Source organism: Uranotaenia lowii, chromosome 1 (assembly GCF_029784155.1).
Source record: "Uranotaenia lowii strain MFRU-FL chromosome 1, ASM2978415v1, whole genome shotgun sequence".
NCBI lineage: Eukaryota > Metazoa > Arthropoda > Insecta > Diptera > Culicidae > Uranotaenia > Uranotaenia lowii.
Window position 1 is genome coordinate 155,034,215 of NC_073691.1, and position 10,517 is coordinate 155,044,731.

At 35.6% G+C, this 10,517-nt stretch overlaps 1 protein-coding gene across 1 annotated transcript; it reads right to left on the bottom strand.

Annotated features, from left to right (window-relative positions):
* Nucleotides 1–7,803: 7,803 nt before the first annotated feature.
* LOC129738676 (uncharacterized) lies at nt 7,804–9,026 on the bottom strand. The gene is made up of 2 exons (XM_055729932.1): nt 8,552–9,026; nt 7,804–8,496 (listed from the first exon to the last, which is right to left on the bottom strand). The coding sequence occupies exons 1-2, from the start codon at nt 8,982–8,984 to the stop codon at nt 7,832–7,834; spliced, it is 1,098 nt and encodes a 365-aa protein (XP_055585907.1). The 5' UTR covers nt 8,985–9,026; the 3' UTR covers nt 7,804–7,831.
* Nucleotides 9,027–10,517: the final 1,491 nt, after the last annotated feature.

Below are 10,517 nucleotides of genomic sequence, written 5' to 3' on the forward strand. Positions count from 1 at the left end.
ATTTTATCCTTTCCAATGTAAAAAGTTTAAAGTATCTTCAATCCATAACTAAAAATTTGAAGTATAGCTATGAGAACGCGAGACGGAACGCGCTACCGAAAAAAAACACGACCGTATTCCAGTTCTTCACAAATTCTTTCTTCAATTACAAAAACAAAATTTAGCTTCCAAACAAACGTCTGTCAGCTTCGGGCACAGCCTAGGGGAGATGGGGGCATAATGGCCACCTTAAGGAAAACGGTTATTTAACCATAGAAAATAGCTATAATATGGAGGTTACATTAATGTTTCGTGTTCAGCCTATTCGTGTGTTTTCAAGCCTATTCCCTAACGGGCTGAAACGTGAAAAACTAGATGAAAACGTTAAAAAATGCATTTTAAAAAATTTTGCCAAAAGCTGAAAACCAGCCACTGTGGAGGCATAATGAGAACCCCCCCTGAGGCAGTATGAGCACCATTAATCAGAGCAAGATGTGCGTTTTTGCCGGGGAATCTAGCAGCGAATTCAATTCGATGAAGTCAGGTGAGTCGTAGATTCATCAAACAAAGCAATAACAAAATAATCTAGGTCTGTTTGTAGAGTACAAACAATTCACGCACGCTCATACATTAGGTGCTTTGTTCGGAGGATGATGCTACTAGCCGTATAATGTAACAATAAAAAAATCGATCATGAATTGTGAATGGAAAAAAATCACCTCGAACAGAAATCTAACTCTAGTCTTTTGATTACCTCTCCGATACCTTACCAATAAGCTAAATTGTCGGATGAAAACTAGTCAAGGTGTGGCGCTATAAATCAATTTTAATGCGCTGCTAGATTCTACGGCAGAAAATGCTCATTATGCCTCGATAATATGGTGCTCTATATGCCCCTAGTCAACAAATTTAAGTAAAAACGTGTTTTAAAATTGATAAAAGTGAAAAATCAAAAATTTTTTGATGGTAAAAATTGAGAAACAATGTGCACATCATGTTGCAGTGCGTACATTATAGATCAAGGTTATTTTAAGATCATAAGAGCTTATTTCGTGGTGCTCAAAAATTATAATATTTTCGTAACTTGAGAACCAAGCTAGTTTTTTTTAAATATCTCTGTAAAGATGATAAGGAGATTCCTTTTTTTGTGAAAAATTAATACTATAGGAAGTACGAAACAAATCCTCATGAAAATTTATTTAAGAAAATACGCACTTTCGTAGAAAAGCGTAGTTCTCATTATGCCTCGGGTGCTCGTTATGCCCTCATCTCCCCTACCTATGATATAAACTAAAACAAAACAAAAAATGAAATGAATTTGATGATGAAGATTAATTCATTGGTGATTTGCAGTTGAATTCATTCGCTTCCAACTGAAATTAGCGACCGAAATAAATCGCTAAAAGCAAGTTTACTGCTGTTGGGAAAAAGTGGTAGAAATTATGTCACTTTTTGCACATTTTGAAAATTTTGCCATGCAAAAACATTTTCAAGATCTGTGGCCTTCAAGTTTTTTTAACAACACGTGTTGTAGTTTCGCATGCTGTGATGCAAAAATAACAATATTTATATCACATACGGCTGAAATAGAAACAGTGCTGTAAAAAATACAACGCCCAAAGATCTTGAAAACATTTTTGCATGGTGAAATTTTCAAAATGTTAAAATTTCTACCACTTTTTCCCAACACCAGTGAACTTGCTCTAACAAAACTTAGCGAACAACGTAAAATCAAAGCAAATCAAGAGTCTCAAAATACAACGCCCTTGTTCGAGAGAAACCAAGGAAAGAAAAATCATTCGTATGGTAGCTTACTAACGCAAGCGTCACCACACCCCACATCAACATCCTGTCCATTTGAACCGTTTAAACTAATCAAACTCTACACAGTTTATCCACCTGTTGTCGGCTGGCTGTGACACGAGCTGTCAGGCGTCACTAGCACGGGCCAAGCATGATTCAATTCCATAAAACCACACACCCGCCACACGTTTTGACTTTTAAGGCGATGTGCGAGAAAGATCCTCGCACATCTTAAGTCTGAAACGAACTCTCGTCAACCAGCATTTTTATGATCGCTAATAAATCGTCTACACGGTGTGAAGATTGAAATTCTTCTAACCAACAGCGCATAGAATTGATCTTTTGCGCGTACCAACGGCTGACTGGAAATCGTTCAAAATTCAAACGTTTGGAAGTTTTCCAACTTTCAGATCCTTAGATAATCTTGGGGGTACTTCTCTTGCTACAGATTTCTGTAATAGAGTTGATGACAGTATAGATGATCTATCTTCCATCTCGTTAGTGTCAATTGGGACAGGCAATTTGCTGGCCAAAAACCACCAAAATGTGGGACGCTGTCGCCAAAGTAAAATCGGTATCCCGGAACGTCAACTCAAATTACAAATTGCAACTAATTTTTCGAAATCTTTTTGGCACATTCGACGGGATAGATTTACTGTTCTCTGCTCATTCATACACACATTGCCAGTGTCGGTCGGTTCGGCACACGGTTCCAGTGCACAGACGCCTGCGGCCGTTGTTGGACCCTTTTCCGTGACCATTTATGGAATGGTTGAACGCTTCTCTCTGATTTTTATCGAAAATCACACACAGTTCTCTCTGTTTACATCGACGCCGCTCGAGATCGGAAAATCACTCTCCTAGCTTCCACCTCCTGTGTGCGTATAGGGAAAACTACGAAAAACAAAAACTAAAAATGCGAGCATCTGCTTTCCAATCGTGCGCTTACAAGTCGGTGTTTGTAGAAGTCGCGTGGCGAAAATGTGAATATTACCACAGAGAAACGTGATCATGGTTCAGAATACCACGTACGACGCCAGTGTCTATGACACGGTGGGCTAGGATGAAGGCATATTTAACAAGCCGTAAAATTTGTTAAAAGATAGTGAAGTCTATTTTTTTAAGTTTAAAAAAAAACTCCGCTCCGCTCTTGAAATCTTTAACTTTGCATCATTACTTTTTTATGGACGCACACTAAAACCCGGAAAAAACTCCTTAATCAGACCTTGAGTGTCAATTTGACACTCATTGCTTAACACGTTCGTCGCGACGCTCATTTTGGTAGCCGGGCCTAAAAAAATTCTCAGAGCGAGAAATTAAAGAATGAGAACTCTAAGATTTGAAACGTGTGGCTAAACTAAGCAGCTAACTGAAGTAAGAGAGCGTCACACGTCTTTTGATGTGACGGGGCCTCCCAGGAAAAACACCTGTCACACAAACATGGGTTCTATGGCGACGAATGTGTTAAAACCTCTATATCTCTCTTGTTTCTCAACCGATTTTTACAAAATTTATAGTTTTGAAAACCTTGTAATGAAATTCAAATACTACATTTACCTCCAAAACTTCAGTTTTCCGACATTCAAAGTCTAAGAAAAAAAAATCCGAAAAACGTGCTTCGAATAAAAACTGTAGATCAGCTACGAAATGCTAAGAAAAACTTCACTTAGTGTCCAAAAAATCTTCGCTTAGTGTCTCAAAAAGCTGAAGTTAAAAGCTCTACGTGGAACATAAGTATATATTTTTTGCATTTTTTTAAGATCATGACCACAAAAAATGTAAAACAGTTGTGAAAAAATCGTACTTTGCAATCAATGAATCGTCAAAATTGTTTAAAGTCATACCAGATAAATTTTGAAAAGAGGTTTTGATGAATTTTCAAAGGTACCTGTTTTCAAACTTTTTTGTCAATTTGCAATTTCTCAGACTTTCTTGCGCTTAAATTTAACTTTGCACTAGATTTTGAGTATATTTCCGTAAGATTTTCGCAATAAATTAATATTCATCAGAAAGCTGATTTCATACTGATTCTAGTGGTGTAATAACATTAAAATGTCCTTTATAAGGAATTTTGCCGAAACGTACTCGAGCCAGGTTTTAGGAACTATTCGATCATACAGAACTCACTTTTTTATTTCCTCATCTGAAATTGCTTTAAAATAACTCAATGAATTATGAAATTTCAGTTTTGGGTCAACTTACAAACTATGCACATTATCCAGTCAATTTGGATTAGGTGGCCCACGTTTCCCCACAGTTTTCAAAATAAAATTAAAAAAATTTAAAACAGTCAGATCTTGGAAAATTAATTTATTTAAAAAATAAAAAAAAAGTCTAATGATACCTTAAAATGTAGAAAACCTTTCCATTTTTTTTTTCTTTTATCTTTTAAAATAAAGAAGTTTTGAAGCAAAGAAAAAATATTGGTATCCCACTCTTCCCTACTAAAATAGCATAATTCGCGATTTCGAAGCTAATTTTTGACAGATCGTGTGCGTGAAAAGAATGTTAACAAACATGTGGAAATACTAGCTTGTAATAAATCATTATTTCTTCTGGTTTGGTTATGATTTTCAAAAAATGATGTATACAAATTTAAAGTAGAAGGTCCAGAGATTATTGCGAGCTGTAGGATAAATTGTGTCTGTGCCGTGAAGCATCGCAAATCGACAACAAAAAAGGTCAATTTTTACTACTCAAAAAACCTTTCTGGGTATTTCACATATTTTTGAATGAAAACTTAAGCCAAACGCACATTTTCAATTCCAATTTGTTGAAAGAGAAGTCAATTAACATTCCTTCAAAATTTGGGAAAGACCCAACAATTAGTTAGCTAGAATCTTTTATTCGAAAAAACACAAATTATTGCTCTTTTCTATTAGGTTTCCTTCTGCAGCTGCATGCAATCAGGCGTGATAATTTTAAATCTGGATGGCGGACTTGGATATTTGATGGAGGTTAAAATGAATAAAAAAATATTTCCTTGAATTACTACTACACAATTTAAATTTACTTTGATGCTGTTCATAATTGACATCGTTCAATGGTTATATCATGTTTTGTACTTTTATCGGACCTTATGATTTTTTTGGGAAGTTTTATTGAAAATTAAATTTATACAACCACTAGCCGTACAAAATTTCAAATTAAAATTTAACATTTTAGACTGTCTTAGGCTGAAACTATTTAAATTTTTATATAACGTATTTATTAAATGTAACAGAAAGCGCCGATGTGGTCTAGCGGAGAGGCTGGCGCGAGTCTGGTTTTGGTATGCCAGGCGTACTGGGTTCGATTCCCGGCAAGAAAACTTTTGGGTTCAAATCCCATAAGTGGCAGACAGATAAAATGTGTTTTCTCTTATAACTGACTATATAATAAGAATGTTCAATCAGTTGCCAGCTGGCCAGGTATATACACGAGTGCGGAATACCTGTCGCAGAGTCACAACACTGAAAATGTGATGAATCTTATACGGTTGCGAAACTGATTGTCTCGTTCTCCAAATAAGACTCACACACACAAATCACATTTATTACATGACAGTTCACACGAAGCCATGGTGTCGGGTGCTGGTGTGGTGGTTTGCATTGAAGATTAGTTGAACTCATGATCTAAAGAATGCAATTCGGCGCATACGTTGGCGAAACTGCGGTGAATCCGTGCACCCATGGCGGAATATCCACATAACGTATTTATTAAATGTAACAACTCGAAGCAACGTAAAGTCGTCTATAGTTTATCGTTCACACGGAATATTGCTCACGCAACATTGTACTACCCCAGATGGCAGCAGCGCAGCTTCGAAACAGCGGATTACAGAAGCTAAAGAACATGACGTTCAGCAAGGAATATTTAAATAAGGTAGTGTCGAGAGCCATATTGGATTTTTTTTGTGACGTCACAAAAACGAATATATCGAAAATTTATATGCGAATGGCAGAAATTAAAAAAAAACATGTTTTAGAACGAAAATGAATTCCAATTTCATTTTGATTGTGTTGTAAGACCTCTATTTCACTATGTTATGAAATTTTCTGGTCCTTTGAAGATTGTATTATGTTTTTTCTCATTTTAATAATGAACGCAATGTCATCTTGAAGCTAAAACGTTCAAAAACGAAGATAAAATCTACTTTAAAAAGGTCTAGCTGGTAGTTATTGAGTGTTCAACTGATTGTCATGATTTTTATCCAATCGGTTTACCATATTCAATTCTTATGTAGAACAATTAACATCAATTGATTATTGTTAACTCGATTTCCTAAAATGCGAATAAATAATTGTGGTTTTATATCAAAGTTTGTTTTTTGATAACTTTTTTGTAATAAGGATCTTAAACTGCACTGACTTGATCATTTTCATGGAAGACTTTGAACTAATTTTTAAGTTTTGCAAATTCGAGTAGGGAAAATCCATCATTTTTTCGAACTTCGATGGTCTATTTCATACAAAAATTACTCGAAAATCCAACTTTTTTCGTACCAATCTTGAAGAGCAAGAATCCTTCTAGAATACAGGTATTATCAATGAAAAAGGCAAATTTTCTAGTAAATTAACAGATTTTTCGTGATTGTGACGTCGCAGTGTGTACTAATACTAAAGCAGGGCTGCCTCGACACTACCTTCTTTAAATATTCCTTGGACGTTCAGTACCTTTATGGTTGTAGTTTTTACACACTTAAAAAAATTTCTTTAATTTGTAAATTTATGAAAAAAAAAGTTTATGAAACTATAAACAAAAAGGTACTGAAAGTCATGTTACTTAGCCCCTGTAGTTACGCAATTGTAGTTAAAATTGTCAAAAAAAAACAGTTTCAGTTGAACAAAAGTTCCTAGTTATCATAAAACTAAGCTTCTGTAAATGTTCAGAGAATAAATGGGGTTTTAGAGGGTAAATTTTTTCTTGAAGATAAGAAGAAACAAGTAAACGGAAATAAAAAAAAAATCCTAATCTCCCATACAGTTTCGCCAGGACTACTCTCCAAACTCTTATTTGAACACTATCCAAAACACAATTTTAATAAATCTAACAATTTTGCATTGAAACGCAACAAAAATTATTGAAATCAGTCATTATTTGGCAAAATGACAAGCATTTCAAAGTGAGTGTTGTGGTCGGGCCAGTCAAATATTTCGATCCCTCATTAACATTGATGAATACCGTCCTGAAAAATTTTATGTTATGAAATGATATATTTTGCATAGTTTAAGCTTTAAGAAAAACCGTATTCAAGAGAAATCTGCCGGAAGGGACCAAAGTTTTAGATGAAAAACTGGTTTTTCATGTTCCTCCTGTTGAGCGACCCCTTCCCGTGGTCCGATCTGACCCAAATTTGTCATGGGAACTTGTACTACGTCTAGGATCTATTTAAGTCTACAGACAGCGCATAACTTTTTCAGAAGTAGGATTATTTGTGGTACTCTAATGTAAACATTACATTACTAGGTAGCTTCACTGAAAACTTTATAAATTTCCATCCAGGCATTTAAAAGTTATTCACAAAACAAAGTGTTGCCTTTTTTTCGAACACACTTCTTAGAATCGAAACGGAATTGCGAAATTTCATTCGAATGAGGGTTGAACATACTACATTAGACTGGCCCAAATTTGTAAGGGATGATTTTTACAACGTTTTTATCAACGCGGCACCCCCTAGATTGGTGCATTTAAGTGAAAAAATGGCATTCTGAAAGTTTCAGGTCATTTCGCGAAAAAAATCACACATTCAATTGCAAATAACTCATCACAGTCAACTCGTATCGCGTGAAATTCTGAGCTTTCTAGCATACTGGTAACATATTTTAGAACACAAAGAGTGAAAGAATGTCGATTTTTTATACATTTTGCTGAAAATCTCCATACAAATTTCAAGTCCTTTGCGCCAGCTCGTGCTTCTTACAAATGACCTGAAACTTTCAGAAAATCATTTTTTCACCTAAACGCACAAATTTAGTGGGTGCCGCTTGGAATATAATGATTTTTTTCGTCGTGGGCCAGTCTAATACTACATATTACAGATGTTTTTATAAAAGTTTTATAAAATTTGTTATGCACACTTCTTATGAATAATCGCAACGCCAAATTCTTCATAGTCTTGTTTAGAGATCCACATCTGCTGGAAACTGCTCAGAGCAGCCAGATTAGAAGCTCCATTCCAGGCGGAGTACTTTCGATCGCTTCTAGCAATGGTTTTCACTTTCTCGGCTGGCCCAACTGCCTGTTCCAGCTCCCGTTGTAACCGCTCCGGCAATCCGTTGAATAATGTCGTTCCACCCGACAGAACGACGTTTCCGAAAAGTTTCGACTGAAGACCTTCGCTACATCGCCGAACGGAATTTAGCACAGCATCCGATAGCGAGGGTATTTCTCGTCCGATGAGCGAAGGGTTGAAGAGAGCTTCCGGACAGCTAAAGATTTCACTTCCAACGGTAATAAATTGTCCATCCGGAAGTTTGAAGGCTTTAGTTGCCTTGCTGAGCTCTTCTTTCTGCCAATCGGCGGCTACAAATCCGAGCTTTTCTTTAATACTGGTAACTATCTGGCACTCAGCTGCAGTGCTAAAAGAGTAGCCCCGTTCGGTTAGCAATTTCTTCAGATATTCGTCCAAATCACAACCACCAAGCTCTACTCGTTCAACCCCTTGAGATAGTGCAAACCCTTTATCAATCGGAACTGCATGAGTCACTCCAAATCCAGAGTTCAATACGACACCTGTAAAAATGTTTTGTTAATTTTAAACGCTGTAAACCATCAGTTTTCCATCTACCTGTAGTTCTTCCAGTGGAATATAAACTAAGAACTTCCCGAACTGCCAAGTAAAATGCTGGACATCTCAACTTCTCGAAAACGATTTCAGTAATCTTTTCTCGGTTAGGTCCAGCATTGAGAGGTGCCTCAGCCAACAACATCGGATGGTCCTCTGGCTTAACACCCATCTCGTTGACCAATAAATGCTGCCAAACGCGCTCCATATCATCCCAATCGGTAATCACGCCCCGTTGAATCGGATAGCTGGTATCCAAAATGTCCCGCTTTATCTGCGCCGAACAGCCTACGAAGTACTCTTTTGGGTCAGTTCGGGTGCTACAAACCAGCGACGTGATAACAGCTTCGGGACCATCGTTGCCGGATAATCCTGCTTTGCAGGATCCGGAACCGTTGTCCACAACCAGAGAGGGAGCTTGCTCGTTGCTAGCCATATCAATAGGGAGAATTTCAACAAGGCACCGGTAACAGTACGAACCGATAGCGACTAAACCGAAGCCAATAAGATGCGCCAACTTTTATACAGATAGGAAGAATCATAACAGCGCCTTTATCTAGGTAGCGACGGACTTGTGACGATAAGCGGCCAATTATAGATTTGCAATTTATTTGCTGGACAGAATCAAGTCGCTTCACCGGTTAAGCTTGGCATCTTGAAGACATTTGTAGAGAAGGCTTGGATGTCTTAACTCCACGAATAATGTTTAAGAATAGATAGTTTGTGGCCAAATTTTACTCCAAAAATTCCTCAAAATGAGATGAAGTTTGGAGATTTGTTTACAACCTTACAGTTGTTGGGTTTTGTGGGAACGAATCTATTTCTTATGTCTATGCGTTGCACACAGGGGTAAATGCACCTAATAAGCGATCAAAATTATTTGCGGACAATCGGTAAACGATAGACATTTGATGTCTTCACAAAATTTTTATATTTTTTAATGATCTATCAAATTTTTGAAAGAAAAAAATGATTTTTCCACCTGGAAGAGAGATAAAAAAAATTATTTCTTGAAATAATTAGTTTAGAGACTTGATGTCTTCACAAAAGTTGTAGATCTTATTATTTTAAGCAACTTTGTTGAAGACATCATAAAGATCGCATGAAAATCATAAAAGTTACGAGCATTTTAAAAATAACGAGAATTTTAACAAGTAATTTTGAGTTTTTATTTAATATCTTTTTTAGTATACGATTTGCAAACATGGTATATTTGAGAAAGTTGTTCAAATTGATAAAACACACAAATTTGTAGAACATTTCAAATATATATTTCAACTAAGAAAGGAGATATACTACAAAATATCCATCATAATGCCATTTTTCAGTAAGTTATAACCTTAAAAGTTCGGACGAGTTCGGATAATTTTTTGAGTGGATTTTGTCGGTCAAGTTATTGGCTTTCCATTGATATATAAATTAAACATTAGTTTTGAATAGATTTTTTACAAACAGGCAATCAAAAATGAGCATTTTCCTTTAGAAACACTTAAAATTCGAAGAAAAAAAACCCTCAATTTTTCCTGTTTTTAGAGGAAAAAGCTCATTTTTGATTGCTTGTTTGTAAAAAATCTATTCAAAACTAATGTTTAATTCATATATCAATGGAAAGCCAATAACTTGACCAACAAAATCCACTCAAAAAATTATCCGAACTCGTCCGAACTTTTAAGGTTATAACTTACTGAAAAATGGCATTATTTTGGATATTTTGTAGTATATCTCCTTTCTTAGTTGAAATATGTATTTGAAATGTTCTACAAAATTGTGTGTTTTAACAATTTGAACAACTTTCTCAAATATACCAATTTTGTAAATCGTATACTAAAAAAGATATTAAATAAAAACTCAAAATTACTTGTTAAAATTCTCGTTATTTTTAAAATGCTCGTAACTTTTATGATTTTCATGCGATCTTAATGATGTCTTCAACAAAGTTGCTTTAAATAATAAGATCTACAACTTTTGT

Bases quoted from the DNA above. Each gene is read 5' to 3' on its own strand.
- LOC129738676 (XM_055729932.1), bottom strand. From the start codon at position 8,984: ATGGCTAGCAACGAGCAAGCTCCCTCTCTGGTTGTGGACAACGGTTCC. The intron at 8,497-8,551 runs GTAGATGGAAAA...ACATTTTTACAG, and splicing joins TTCCACTGGAAGAACTACAG to GTGTCGTATTGAACTCTGGA.